The sequence below is a fragment of the Gallus gallus genome, chromosome 14, assembly GCF_016699485.2.
Source record: "Gallus gallus isolate bGalGal1 chromosome 14, bGalGal1.mat.broiler.GRCg7b, whole genome shotgun sequence".
Lineage (NCBI taxonomy): Eukaryota > Metazoa > Chordata > Aves > Galliformes > Phasianidae > Gallus > Gallus gallus.
Window position 1 is genome coordinate 8331659 of NC_052545.1, and position 14705 is coordinate 8346363.

The 14705-nt window shown below is 43.6% G+C and overlaps 2 protein-coding genes and 1 long non-coding RNA gene across 4 annotated transcripts in view; 1 reads left to right on the plus strand and 2 right to left on the minus strand.

Annotated features, from left to right (window-relative positions):
* Window positions 1–389: 389 nt before the first annotated feature.
* ARL6IP1 (ADP ribosylation factor like GTPase 6 interacting protein 1) lies at window positions 390–7172 on the minus strand. The gene is made up of 6 exons (NM_001006171.2): window positions 7112–7172; window positions 5089–5222; window positions 3367–3486; window positions 2454–2571; window positions 1688–1772; window positions 390–1459 (listed from the first exon to the last, which is right to left on the minus strand). Exons 1-6 carry the CDS (start codon window positions 7145–7147, stop codon window positions 1341–1343), a joined length of 612 nt encoding a protein of 203 aa, NP_001006171.1. The 5' UTR covers window positions 7148–7172; the 3' UTR covers window positions 390–1340.
* A 184-nt stretch (window positions 7173–7356) lies between these two features.
* On the plus strand, window positions 7357–9884 carry LOC124417198. Its single transcript, XR_006931487.1, has 2 exons — window positions 7357–7882; window positions 7977–9884. It is a non-coding gene; the product is annotated as an uncharacterized LOC124417198 (long non-coding RNA).
* SMG1 (SMG1, nonsense mediated mRNA decay associated PI3K related kinase) overlaps window positions 9413–14705 on the minus strand; it is a 60353-nt gene continuing 55060 nt past the window's right edge. For both annotated transcript variants that reach the window (XM_015294535.4, XM_414907.8), the window contains 5 exons: window positions 14386–14597; window positions 13804–13910; window positions 12883–13062; window positions 12674–12780; window positions 9413–11998 (listed from right to left, as the gene is read on the minus strand). In XM_015294535.4, coding sequence (XP_015150021.1) covers window positions 11921–11998; window positions 12674–12780; window positions 12883–13062; window positions 13804–13910; window positions 14386–14597 — 684 coding nt within the window. In that variant the 3' untranslated portion in view covers window positions 9413–11920. The remainder of the gene's footprint in view (window positions 11999–12673; window positions 12781–12882; window positions 13063–13803; window positions 13911–14385; window positions 14598–14705) is intronic.

Sequence of the window (14705 nt, forward strand, 5' to 3'; positions counted from 1 at the left end):
ACGGGATTATGGGAAGGCGCGGAGTGGCGCGCGCCGCCCGGCGCGATCTCGCGAGACTCGACATCCTATCCGGAAGGCGCCCCGCGCCGTGCTCCGTCGTCCCCATTGGTGAGAACAGAGCGGCGCGCTTCCGGGGCGACGCTTCCACGCGCGCTCCTATAGCAACGCGGACGCTTCCCCGGGGGGCGCCCGTCTGTACGCAGCCTCTGTGAGCTGCGTTAACCAACTGCAGGCGGCATCGCAGCCCCGGCACGGCCGCCAAGTTTGACATCCGTCGCTGTAAGCAGCAAACACACGCGGTGCGGGTACTAGCCCATGACACACGCTGTTTCCAGTTCTTGAGATCACATACATCACTTTCTGTACAGTCACAAAGAACAAGTCTGAAAGAAGTTTCTCATTAGTCTATATTTACCTATTCAACAGTTACAATACACTGAGGAGACTTCATTTTAAAACAGTAAACTTTTAAAACGCATTAACACAGGTTTTAGCTTTTCCAAGAAAAAAAAAGTTCGGTTTTCTTTAAAAAAGGAGGGGGAGGTGATAGAAAAGCACAGCGCTCAGCCAGCCTCATTTACAGCAGACAGACCGAGTGTGTCCAGAGCCATTTGTACACAGACAACATCATAAAACCAAACGTGCTACATGGCTCCATGACAACAGCAGTTTTAGAACAATCAGCTCTTTAAGGTCACACACACCTTAACTCACTCTCTACAGTCTCAGTGCAACAAACTGAAGTCAGTCCTACAGCTAAATAACTACCAGAAGTTTACGTACTCCAGAGCCCAGCTCAGCAGGCAGTCTGGCGTGTGCTGCCACAGAGAGCAAACAGATTCAGTGACACAACAGGACCACCTCCCGCACCAGATGGGAGCAGGCACGCTCAACTGCTATCACCTATTCAGTTTATGGTCTTCTTTCCACAAGACTCAGTAGTAACAAGCCTCTGAGAAGTGCAAGCTTTCAGAACGCCTTCATACTTGCTGTAACCACAAACCATTAACTGGTGAAGCTAACAGGTACGGAAACGCTGTGATCAATTGCAGTAAGTTCTTGAGATAGAGTACTTATGAGGCCTCTTAAATGGGTGAAGAAATTCAAGCTCCACATGTCAAAGGTTAAGATCTTTCGTATGAAATCAGATACAGAAGCCTAATCTGCACAGCAAGAGAGACAAACCCATAGCAGATGCTAGAGTGACATTTTCAATTCATTGGAGCCAATAAAAAAAGGTAAGCCGGTGAGCAATACAACTTCTATTATCTTAATTATACATTAATTCACAAAACTGTTCCCAAGAAAACCTTTCACAAGAGCAAACAGCAGTTAAGTCTTCACTCATTTTTCTTCTCCTTGTGCTTGAGCAGTTTGTTTACTTCCCTTTTTGCCATTCCAACATACTTTGTAATGATCCCATGCTGGTTCAGTCCAGGAAACAGCAGCAAGAAACTTACTGGAGAAATAAAAAAAAATAAATTATTTACTAAAGCTTTAACAACCTTCTGTCACCTTGCAACTCCTTGCCTCCCTTAATCCCCATCAGCTGTCTGAACGCACAAATAAATGTCCCAGGTTAAAAAAAAACCATCCCCACACAAATAATGACATCTCACCTCCTCCAGCCTCACACCATTTTAGGCAGCTAACAAAGTCGGATCTGTTTTGCACGTTACACACTTACCAATAAGATATGTCAGAAAGAGGTTGTGAACTTGCTGTCCAATCCAGGCAACCACAGCAAGAGAACAAAGCATGGTCATGAAGTACTGAAAAAAGAAAAGGGAACAGTTACCACTGATCTGACGGAAATTCTCATCCTTCCCTTCAGTATGCAGCAACATTTCAAAGTCTACAACTAGACTGAAGTGCACTGGCCTCTCCACATGCACAGGCTTGTTAGAATTCACACTGCAGAGACTACAGAGACTACACCTGTACATTCTCAAGTGTTTATGCACCATTACTTTTATTACAGGATAGCAGCTCTTCTCTACTGAAATAGCCCTCACATTGTGCTATCTCCACATCCATACATCCTGTGCTTCACACAGCACCTGAAGCTTTGTTTCTGACCAGTAGAACTATTAATTCATGTAAGTAAGCTGAAACATTAAGGTCTAGCTTTTCAGACAGGTAGTACACTGAACACAACTATTTTAATGTGCTTTTTACAAGCTCTGTTGCAAAAAAAAATTACCCAGAGAAACCCAGTTTGTCTTAGTATCAAGGGCATGCTCATACTGAACAGTACTGCATGTTTCAAGTTGAGTATCTTGCCACTCAGGGTTTCACCAGGAGCTGTGAATCACATTAAGTCACAGGCAGAACAGCCAGTTCACACTCTGAAATACTCTATTCAGACATGTTCTCTGCTAAAATGCTTAAGATTGAGCAAAGCAAAGAGATATTTTACAATGATATAGAGAAGAACCCCTGGAACTCAATACCATTTTAGGCTTCTCCTCCTTCAGCGCAAAAAGACGTTTCCACCATCCAACAATTCGGCGACGAGATTTGACCAAATTGCTGCAAATCTCATGAAATCTTTGCTGCTGTTCTGTAGTCCTTTTAATAAAGAGAAGCCAGAAATAAGAATTCATGTGCTCATCTGAAACTTAACAACTCTCCTATACTATTTCCCAGCAGAAAAAAAAAGTATTTATCTCAACATTTGCTTCACTCAGTTTTGTACCTTCTTTTTACTGAGCATTGTAATGCAACTGCCTATGTAATTTTTCAGTACATTGAATCTCTCAAATGGACTCTAAAACAGCAACTCCTATTCAAGCCAGAAGAGCACTGAATTTCATCCTTACCTGCTGTGTGCAATTACTTGGGTTCTTCTGCTGGCACAGTGATAGACAAGAATTATTTATCCATTATTTATGTTTTTATATAAGCCTTGCCCTTCTCTGAATATATATCAATCACTTATGATCATATTTGTACTCTTAAGATTCCTGTCCATCACTCTTCACTTCCATCATATTTACAAGTACTATTCTCAACAAAGAACACAATTCCTTTCATATTTTTAGTTGTTAGCACCAATTATCTGTTAAGTCGTACAAACCAGATTGCAGAACGAACATCTTTAATAGAACAAAGCATGCCCTACTTCCTCAAAGTAAAATCTTACTTTGCTAGAAGAGAAGGAACAATAAAGATTATGTTGTAGTCATTTTATTTCAGAGAAAGAAGAATGCAGGACATTTTACAAGTGTCCTCACTTCATAAACTACAGAGATTGACAAATGACAGCGACTGTACAGGAACCATCTAACACTTGCAAGTCAGATATTCTTGGATAGAAATCAATTTCTTTACACTCAAGTTATTTCAATGTAAGGCTTTCCTCACCATTTGTTAGAGCCAAAGATTCTGGGTGCAAGAGCAGGAACAAGATAATCAGCCAAACAGATGAACATAACAAAGCAGGAGACACCTGACAGAACAGATGGATCCAAGTAGTAGATCATCCTGTAAAAACAACACAGAGATGATTTCTGGATGCTCAGACTGCTAAATACTTGCAGTACTTAGTCACATACCCACATTGGTGCGGGACTTCAAACAGAAGAACCACCCTCTTTACCTGACCTCTTTTTGCTTCAAATTTGCTCCTCTTGCCTATAAAAACAGGTTTAAGTACTTCAATATTATTACAAGGAAATAGGACGAGATCAAAATACAACTTTCCAAATGTAATAGAAAATACCATAATACAGCAAGCATATTGTGAAGTTCATTACTGCTCATCCAGAAGTTGAGATCTAGCACACAAAACGCTGAGCAGGGGATGACTGAGGGAACATGTAAAAGAACCAAGAAAGGTAAGAGCTCATCCTGTTGGTTCTTCAGTAAATCACAGTACCCGGAGGCTGCCCCATTTACAGTCTCGCCTGTGACATCTAACCAAACCTGTTCCACACAAGGAGTCATAAGCCTTCAAGTAGGACAGTGCTATGCACTTCTGTATTACATTTACAGCTGTATGGATACTGGACAAGAACCTGCTTATCTCACAAGTCTGTTAACATTAACTGAGGCCTATGTTGCTTTTCTGCATTTAAGAGAACTTCTCAAATACTGAAGAATAAAAGTAAAGACATGACACTCCACCACAGGGCCAGTCCTTCTATACAAATGGCACAGTGCTATTGCACTGAACATTCAAGTTCATTCAACACAAGACATTTCTTGCTACAATGAGAACAAATCTCCACCAAAATATTCCACAGTAGATATAATTAATTCTCTAAAATTACTTTTCAGCTTCATTTGCCTTTCACTCTCACTCTGAGGGCCACAATACGTTTTGTTAGCCAGAAGACAGATCATTCCTACCTCACTTCATTCAACACTCACAACTCCTCTCTTTTCTTTAGTCCTACAAAATCGGCAACTGGAACTCCACAGCTGGTGCAGGCACTTACATCTATGCGGCCACTAAGAGCCACTGAGACTATTACAATGTTACACACAGTCATGAACAGAAGCCTCAGCAAGCCCAAGTCTCTGGACTGTATCTCTAGCCAAGAGAAAGGCAACAACCTCCCACCCTGCTGACTTCTAAGTTAGTCTCAGCCTTCAGTTCCCCTCTCTTTTTCTAAGTTCTGTAAAACCAACCAAACTTGTCCCTAAAAACCACACCAAAGACAAAGAATACCTAGTAAGGAAAGCCTGCCCTACAGAAGCATGTTTTTCTTTACGACCACAATGTGTGGGCTTCAGGAATAAGCCACAAAAGATGGCCAGATTTGACTAAGAAGCAGGATAGAAAGGATGAGGGCAGAATATGAACGCGCCAGTGAAGGGCATAGAGTTGAGCCCACTGAAAAGCTACAGCAATCAGGTCTGACAAACATCTGCAGACAGCACCGCCCTCCTCTGGGCAGGATCTGAGCCGTGGTGTTAATTCCTGTTCCCAGTACTTCTAGGTTTTTCTTTGCAGAGTTTACATACGTTCAGAAATAGAACCTGAAAAGCCTTCTTAATATAAGAGGTCTTTTGAAGCAGTCTTAATAGTCCCAATGTTTTTAATAGCCTTGCTACTAGCCATGAGAGTGCAGAGCTACTTACAGGAAACAAAATGAAACAACGCTCATCAGCGCCGGAGGAAACCAGGCTCTCTCCCAGCGAAGAACTTTATCAGTCATCAAGATCACTTCCCCCCATCCTTGCAACTGCTCTTCCAAGCTAGCTGTTTCTGCAGCCTACAAAAAAAGAAAAGGGAGAAGAAGGCATTATTTCTATCCAGAGTATCAGATTCATTCCCACACAACAGCAGCTAAAAGAAGAGTTGCAAAGATCTCAGTCATAAATCAGAGTAATTATTAATAACATTATAAATTTTCACTGCTATGGCACTGTAGAAGAGGTACTTTAAAACAGTCCAGAACATAATGAAGCAGCAGCACATCTCACCAGATCAAATGATACCTCTCTGCAGACTTTACTGAGGTGTTTTGCCCCAGCCTTCCCTTTATGGTACTCCCTTCCCCAGTTTAGCAGAAAGTCAAGTTTTAAAGCCTAGCCCTTCAAAGTTGCAGTTTTCCTGGCACATGGGAGATATTTTAAATACAGGTATTTTCAAAGCTAACTCTAACACATTAAGGTTCTCTAGTTGCTGCCCAACACTCGTTGTTATGTCAAAAACAGATGAAAAAAAGCAGAACTGTAACACGGAAGTTACCAAACTGATCACACTGGAACACAAAGAAAAAGTTTTCCCATGAGTTGCCCAAAACAGAGCAGGCAGCCCTTACACTCCTATTCCTGTGTTATTCCTCCCTTCCTCCCCACACATCTTTAGTGAGGAGACCACATCTGCTCTGACAACAGCTCCCTAAGCAGTTCACCTCAGGTGTTCTGCATTTAGCATAGCTTAACAGGGAGCCCCAGGGAAGAAGAGGGATCTCAGGTTACAGCACTCTTGTAACCACGGATGGAACTGACATTCCTACACAGTCAGGGGTTAAAAGTCACCCAGCACTGCATGCATGCTGCAGAAAGACAGAGCGGGTTTAGAACAGCTGAGTGCAGCTGTCATTGCAAAGCAGAGCTTACTGCTGGGATTCCATCAGAAATTATTTGAAAAGCTACAGTTCAACGCTGAGGGAAATAGAAGGCTGTGTGACAGACTGCTAAATGCCTTCCAGCTCATTACATACATTTTATGTTATAAACACAAATCCGCACATTAAAAAAAAAAATCAGTTTCTCCAGAATATATTTTATAGCCAACTGCCCTGCCGTATTACTTCTGCCTGCATTTATCACTATGAGCAGGAGAAAGTGTAATGGGAGCATACTGGAATATAACAGCATTATTAACCACAGTCTGAAGCCAACTGTCTGGAGCTGTTTTCTACTGGGGCAAGCACAGAAGGCAGTTATGGGGCAGCTTCTGCCAGCACCCATCCTTCCCTCACTCCAGATTCTGCCCACCTGCGCTGTGGTGTCTCTTGTTTTTCTTCCCCCTCTGAACAAACAGAGCTTCCCATAAATGCTACTGCTCGGAGCACAGCATCCATCCCCCCAGAACACTGCATGTGCTGTGGAAATGCAGCTCCAAGCGCTTCCTCTGCAGTTCTCAGCCTTTTCTTCCAGCTCAGAGCGCTCCTCTCACCACCTCCCGGGTGATCAACAACACCACAGCGCTTCCCCTCCTCAACCTCTTCCCATCCCCTGATCGGACGTCCCGCCCCACTCTGGGTAACGCGGCTCCGACCGCGCTCCCAGGCGCCTGACAGCGCAGCCGAGAGATGCTGCCACACGCAGACGTGAACATTTAACGTCAGCCCTGCGTAAAAGAGACACGGCGATGAGCTCCGGCCGATGAGCGGCGGAGCCCAACGCGGGCGGCCCCCGCGGCCAACTGCGCAGAGCAGCCCCGCCGCACCCGGCCGGCCGCTCGCAGCGAAGGGGCGCGCACGGAGACGATCCCCCGCGCCCCAGAGCGCCGAGGCGGCCCAGCAGCGTGCAGGCCCAGCTCCCCGTACCTCCGGCGCCCAGAGGCCGCCAACTCCTCCTCGCCCACCCACACTCGGGGGCTCCCGGCACCCCCACCGACCCGAGGAGCCGCCGGCCCCGCCGCACTGACCAGCTGGTAGACGCTGTTGTTGTCGCCCTCCGCCATCTTGCTCAGCCCTCACAGCACGGCCACGCCCGCCGCCACCGCCCCCTTGTAGCTTCCGCAGCCCCTTCTGGGCGTTATGATTGGCCGGCTCAAACGCGGCGCGAGCCAATCCCAGAGCCTCCGCCGCGCCCCAGATGCAGTCGGTTGGCCGATGGGATTCGAACAGAGGCAGCCGACCAATCAGCGTGGGGCGTCCGCGCCTCCTCCCTCCCCTCCGTCGCAATGCGACTGCGGCAGCAGCGGGCGTTACGGGCGCGGGGTCGGGTCCTGTCAGGGCTGGGCCGTCACCCGGGGGGGCAGAAAGCCCAGAGGAGGGCAGGGCTGGTCCTCGAGCAAAGGCGAGGCAGCCCAGAACCGTCAACGCTTGAGACCCGTTGTTATTTGAAAAAATCTGCCCCACGTAGCCTAAAACTGGGATTATTAGTAAGCAAATATGCATGAGGCTGTGTGTGCTCCAGAAGCACGGCCCAGCTTGCTGTAATTGCTTCCAGAAGCCATCTCAACTACATCACGGTTTCCAGAACGTGACACTGTGCCAAAAGGAGGGCGAAGAAAACGCTGTCGCTTTGGGCTCAGAAACTGCAGTGCTTTGGCATCCCTTCACCCCAGCCCACAGAGCAGCACAGGACACAGCCGTGTCACCGGGATGCACTGTGTGGTACTTGAGGAGCTCAGCCACACCTGTACCGGAGCATTTGCTGCCTCACGGGGCTCTCTTCAGGCTCATTTAAGATTGTATGTAAAGCACGCATACATTTCCAAACATTTCATATTTACTTAACACGTTATTAAAAGCTGAGTATGTCTACGTGTACTGCTTTGCCCTTAGAAGCGATGGAATCCGCCCTCCAACTCCATAACTGCACCACAGCAAGGCTGGAACAGCAGCTGATCTCTGAGGAAGCGACGCCAGCAGTCATTCTGATGGAAGCCTCGTGAGGAAGCAGGCACGAACAGAACACAGCGCATTGCCTTTACCGCTGCTGGAGTGCCCCGCAGCTGCTGCCGCCGGAGCTGTGGTACAGCCAGCAGCTGCTGCCTGCACGCACCATTTGTACACTCTCCATGTAAATGAGTACTTACCGCCAAAACAAGGCAGGAATGCCACCATCTCCATCCCCACCGGCAGATGTTAACTTCACAGTAGCCTTCAAATGCCAACGCCCACCTCAGGGTCCCACTGCAGCTTTTCTCCCCTTGCAGCAGGCCCACAGAGGTGCCATTTCCCCATTTATCACCTCCCATATATTACTTGAGCTACGGAAAGCAGACTGTTTCCTATGTACCTCAACGTAGATCACACTGCAGCATGATGCGTTCTTCCTTAGCACACAGAAAATCCAGTGCCTAAGCTAACTCCAAAGCTCCCTTAAAAGGAACAGTTCAGTTCTGTGCCCATTGAGCAGACAGCAATTTTACACGTTACGCCTTTTGGCCACTCATCACACCTCACCTATTCAAACTAACGCAATGAATACCTCCCAGACTTCTTCCCTATGCTATTTGTAAAAGGTGGATAGCAAAATTGCTCTGATCAGTGATGCATTTCAGCATAACAATAATTTCATATGCAGTGTCTTTTTCAGCAACATTTGGTAGTGAAGCTTTATGGGCATACTCCTGAATACCTTCTCCTCTAAAGACAGCACATATATTTCACGTGGCAATTGGATGCTGTTTTAAGAAAGCAGATGAATGGGAGCATCGTTTTAAGTATTTCTTCTAGTACAATTCTTTAATTCCTATAGGGGAATGGCTGCTAATAATAGGAAACGATTGTTTTAATTATTTGCAGTGTAAGAGACTTTTGAAGCACTGAAGTTTGCTCAGACAGCATGGCCAGACATACTTGGCACCAGATTTATGGTTACGGTGGAGTACGTGCAGTGAACCACACTCAGTCCCCAGGCAGGCACCAATGCCTACATAGAAGCTTCATTACAAAGACTTAGAAGATATTTTCTCACTTTTCTCTTATAGTGCAAAAAAAGAAGGAAAAAAAGAAAGAAAAGAAAAAAGAAAAAACCCCAAGGAGGGGTAGGAAGCATTTTTCTAACTGCAATAATGAAGTTACTGTGCCTTCAGAACCACATTATCTGCAATTAACACAGCCTTCTTTAACATGCCACATGGAAGCACAGAACCTGTTCTCAGTGTAACAGACCAGAGCTGATTTGTTTTATATTAGTTTAAGTTATTTTGTTCTTCCCCTCCGTTTTTCAACACCACGAACAGTTTGGCATACAAGGAAATTATGAATACGCATTTTCCTTTTTTAAAACTTTATTAAATTACGCAGTAAAGAACCCATCTCCACACAAGTGTTTCATTTCTGGATGGCAGAGGTATAATACATGAGCCACAGGTGAGTGCATTACCCCTCCCTTCCCCCCAGCTTCCAAGAAATAAAACAGCATGTATAACACACTCTTGTTACTATGGTACTCCAAACAGATTGTTCGAAAGGTTATTTTTAACTGGAGAAAAAGTAAAAAGGACCAACAGCATCAAGTGTCTTGTTCTGCATATGAACGTTCTTCACTGCAGCATTCAAACGCCTTCCTTCTTGCAATACACGGCACAGCAGAGGGTTCAGGAGGCAACGACAGTGGAATGCATTTGCACGGGTATTGTTAAATAGAAAGCCTGTGACTTCCCTACAGTTACTCAGGCAGTCAGACTGCAAAGAAGGCAGTGTGTCTTCTGAAAATCCTTACACTTCCAAGTGCATGTCCACGAGAAGTTGGCAACAGAGGAGAAAGTGAATTAATTGAGACCTGCTGAGGAGGCAGAGCAGCCGGCATAGTGCAAACACTGAAATCCTGCAAGTTCTGTCACTTGTGCCTGGTGTTAATTTGTGGTACCTGAAAATCACTAGCCTCACTTTCTACTCAAACTGCTTCAAATCCATCCATTAAATGAATCTTTTTGCCACTAGTGAGCTTGGCTCAAATCCTTCAGTACTTAATTTGGATTGAAAAAAGGCGCTGTATTTAAGGTGTATTTTTACTCTGAAAATAGATTAAAATAGCATAAAGGATCTCCCTACGTCTATCCTTTTTCAGCAGCTGTGTGCAATCAATGCAGTTTATCAAAGAGAAACTTTCTATGTAGCTATGCAAATGACTGACAACACCAGTGTGCATTTCTGCTTTGGTTATCAGAACCTGCAAGAGTCTGCAGCTGTACCCAAATTACATTTATTTGCAGTATGAAAAGGAAGCTGCCTTCTCCAAGAGGTGTCCCACTTAAGAAAGGAAAGGAGATGGATTTTAGACAACTGGCAGAGAAGCAGATCTGAGAAGATGCCATTTTTAGAGAGACTTTTCTGATCATCAGCACACTTTCAGTGCAGAACTGATTAAAAACAAGCCTGGGTGAAAGATTCGCTATGGATGCGCTATTGAACAACCACCTACAAAATCAACTTGGCAAAGCAAAATTACTCTGCCTAAATGTTTACAGAGCTGGCTGAACAAAAATTGGAGTCCTTCATTTCTTGGATTACACATACACCCCTGTGAACTGAAGCGCTATAATTTACAAGTGTGAACTAAAAGTATTAGGAAAGTGAAGTAAAAAGCGTATCACTCTACCTCCACCAGAACATCACTTTATTGTTTATCTGTCATCAACAATGTAAAACTCTACTAGAGACTCTATCCTGGTTTTTAAAAAGGTAAAGATTACATCGGTTTAGCTACGTCGTACGAAAGAAACTACAGCAATCACAGTAGAATGAGATTGGAGGGACAATTTGAATTACAAAAAAGTGTACACTGCAAGCAGAGGGAAGTGCACATGAAATCAAATGCCTGTAGGATTCATTACTTTTAAATGCACAGTGACAATTTTGAGAAACTGTACATAATAGAATCACAGAAATGACTTTAACATAACCAAAATTACATTTTGCATTTGACCATCCAACTCAAAGGTAATCATTGATGTTCCACATTTTCAGTGCTTTTGGAAATTTATTTTTGTTTAAACCAAACAAAACTGAAGTTGTTAATTTGACTCAACTGTGAAGTAGGAGGATTGAAATAAAAAGTATATTGGAAGTACGCCTAGCCTACAAGAAGAAGCCAAGAGAGGTGTAAGCGAGGAGAGGCTGAGAGGAAAGAAAGGAAAGAGGAAAGGGAGAAGAGAACAAAGGCTTTTTCTTCTATCTCAGAAGTTCTTCCAATGCAGCGTATTTCTGATGTACAGCTCTTTGCTTTCAGTCCATTTCTGAAGTTTACGTTTTGTAGCCTTTTTCCGCACTAACTGGTCAACTCAACCAGCACTGTTGCCAAGCAACAAGAGTATCAAGAATCTGAATGCATCAAATCTTCCTTGCTGTGATTTCTTCGTGGCCCCATTTTTTCTGTTTTTCTTTGAACAGGGTTCGGTGTTTCCTGAATTGTTCACAGGGTCAGGTGGAATTGAGTTCCAAATCACTCTGCGGTTTGTAGCATCCCGATTTCTTTCTGCAGCTAACCCCCACACACGTTTGCAGTTCTTCCGTAGCAGAAAGACAAACCGTGTTGCTCAAGCGGTGAACTTGCACCCTTGACCTTGGGGGTTGCAGACCATTGTGTTTAGCGTATCCCTGAGTGCAGCTATCCTGCAGGATTCACTTCCCAGTGCACCGAGATTTCCTAGGTTTCCTCAGATTAAGCCCCAGTATGCATCACCACCGACTGTGGTGTGGCTACGGATGCCTGAGGCCGAGTTGATTCTGGTGGATGTCTGACCTCGCTGAACCAGACCGATCTGCTTTCTCCCTACTCATACCCAGGCAGTCCAACCTTCATACAGCTGAGCCAAGTTATCTAGATTAGTTGCTTCCTTAATCACAAAGTCAACCTATTAAAAAGGTCAAACAAGCAATTAAAACATGCTCGATTTTTCAAGTGCTTAAGAAATCTTAGCATTTACTGACAAATTTCACCTGCAAATACAAAATTTCATTAAAAAAACAAAAATGAAACTGTATTCACTGTAAACTTAATCCCATGTAGCTTTCTACAGTCCACATAAGAAACAGGAACTTGTACTGAATGGGCAAAAAGCGATCAAGCATCACTCCACTTATAACCCCTAACCTGACCATAGTCACAACATTCTCAAATTCACAAGTCCACAGATAGGTTGGAGGAGAAAAGTATGGCTGTGTTACACAGGTGAGCAGACAAGCTTCGTCCTTCAGACAATTTTACAAACCTCATGTTCTCACTGGATACCAACAGCTGTGTAACAAGTGTTAGCTTCCTGATGTACAAAAGGCAACTTTATCTGATTCATGGGTCTATGCAACTCTGATGTATGAAACAAACTCACTTGATAATCAGTGCAGTAATGCAAGACAACAGCATACTTCCACTTGTTTTGGAATTTAAATAGCATCTCTCCATAGGGATTCCCCATTCACAGCGGGACTTCAGTATTTAAGGCATACTTCTACATGCATATAAAACTCATGCTTAATACCAAATGTTTAAGGCAAGGTGTGGCATTTGAACTTTACTATTTTCAACTAACCTGTTCAGCAACAGACATTCTCCTGCTGGGATCCACATCTCGGCCCTCCAACTTGGCTTTGACTCGTTTCCACACACTAACTGCATATGAATTCCTTTCCTGCACAGCTGAAGGCACGAAACAAAATTCAGTTTTACATCCCTGCATAGAAGCCAACTGAGGCTTTTTTAGTTGCTGTTCTTTAAAGCCCAGTTTGCAGCTGTATTTACCTTTTCCTGTTTTAGGGTCCCTGGCTGTCTTCTTGGGACTACAGGCAACACTTTTGCCAGTTCCTGGGACTGTGCTTGGAGGAGTATCTGCTGATGTGGCAAGATTTTTCTGAATTAGCTTTCTTGCATTCTGTGACATCACCTCTGGCTGAGTTTTCTGCCCTGTATTGCTACGTACAGCTGTAAAGAAAATTTAAGTGTTCAAAGCATTTAAAAGACATTTTAGATGCAAGAAAAAATAGAACTAAATGTGCACTAAATGCAGTTATCTGTACTTCATTCTTAACAAATGCACTTTAAATGTTTATTTTAAAACTCTGCACCAGTTCTTCTTTCTTTAGTCTTACCATTTTGTGATTTCTTCCACTTCATAGAATTAAGCAAGAGGTTTTATTCTGCTGCAAAATGCTTACAATGAAGCACGTTTTTATGAGCTCTTGTAACCTCACTAATGCTATCATTTGGTATGGAAGTTCTAAAAATGCAGTTACTGCTCTTCACAGAAGTCAGAAATAGCCCAAGTGCTCTGAGCAGAATAAGCTTTTAAATAGAAAGAAATCCATGCTTAGGAGAAAGTTTATTCATGCTTTGAACTGTGAAGTAATGAAATTACTCTGAACATGAATGCATTTGTAGGGTTTTAGGATTAACTCCAAAATCACCACAAATTTTAATAGTAATTTCAACGGAAGTTAAAGTTGAGTTCACACAAAGCTCAGAATAGACGGGATCTGTTGCTGAGCAAATCCAGATCTCCAGAGTTATTATCACATGGTCATTCAGTACTTTATGTTGTGTAACTAACGTTTACAGGACTATATCATCTCATAAAGACAATACTTCAAAATTTATTAAAAGGTTGTAACCCTTTCTCTAATATAAATTCCTACTGCTTGAATATTTCTACTTTCTCAATATTACCTGCAGCAAAGGTTGGCTGGTATGTAGCAGCTGATGTTGGGCTTGAGCATTCATTTGATGTATCCGTGACTAAGGGTGATGCAAAACTCACTAGATTATTGTAGACACTAGAAAAAATAATGGAATTGATAAGCATTCATGAAACTACTTAAGCTACCAAAAATTAATAATGAAGGTTACAGTAAGACATATTTAGCCAAACGATTTCTGCATTTTGAGATAACCATCAAACTAAGTACTCCAATGGCTTGGGTTGGAAGGGACCTTTAAGATCATCTAGCTCCAACCCCTGCTATAGGCAGGGACGCCTCCTGGCCTTGAATGCTTCCAGGGAGGGGGCATCCTTGCTGGGCAACCTGGGCCAGTGTCTCATCACCCTCACAGTAAATAATTTCTTCCTAATATCTAGTCTAAATCTTCCCTCTTCCATTTAAAGCCATTTCCCCTTGTCCTGTCACTATGTGCCCTTAAAAAAGCCCCTTCCCAGCTTTTCTGTAGGCTCCTATAATGTCCCCCCAGAGCCTTCTCTTCTCCAGGCTGAAGCGCCCCAGCTCTTCAGCTCAGAGAAGGTAACTTTCTTACCTTTGGCTCTGTGTTTTTAGCTCTTTCAGGGTGGGGGTTATTTCCTGCAGCATTTCAACATGTTCCTGATTGCGGACTTGACCCATAACCTGAACTAATGTAAACAAAACTGTCTGAATATTATCTTGCCATGATTTATATTCGCCCAAGAACTGCCTAACACTATTTTCATAGGGAACATCTTCACCATCTGCCAAAGCTGCTTCTTCATCCTGCAACAAACACATGCAAAAAAGGTGAAATGTTTATTCCTTTTGCCAAAATCCATTCTTAAATAAATTCATAAATTCTTAGCCTTTTCAACCCCTCAGCTTGTCATG

What these genes read in the sequence shown, in the direction of transcription:
- ARL6IP1 (NM_001006171.2), bottom strand. Translation starts at nt 7,147, where the DNA reads ATGGCGGAGGGCGACAACAACAGCGTCTACCAGCTG. An exon ending in ACAACAGCGTCTACCAGCTG is followed by an intron (nt 5,223 to 7,111) that starts GTCAGTGCGGCG and finishes CTTTTTTTGTAG; the next exon opens with GCTGCAGAAACAGCTAGCTT. An exon ending in AGGAGGAGAAGCCTAAAATG is followed by an intron (nt 1,773 to 2,453) that starts GTATTGAGTTCC and finishes TTCTTTTTTCAG; the next exon opens with TACTTCATGACCATGCTTTG.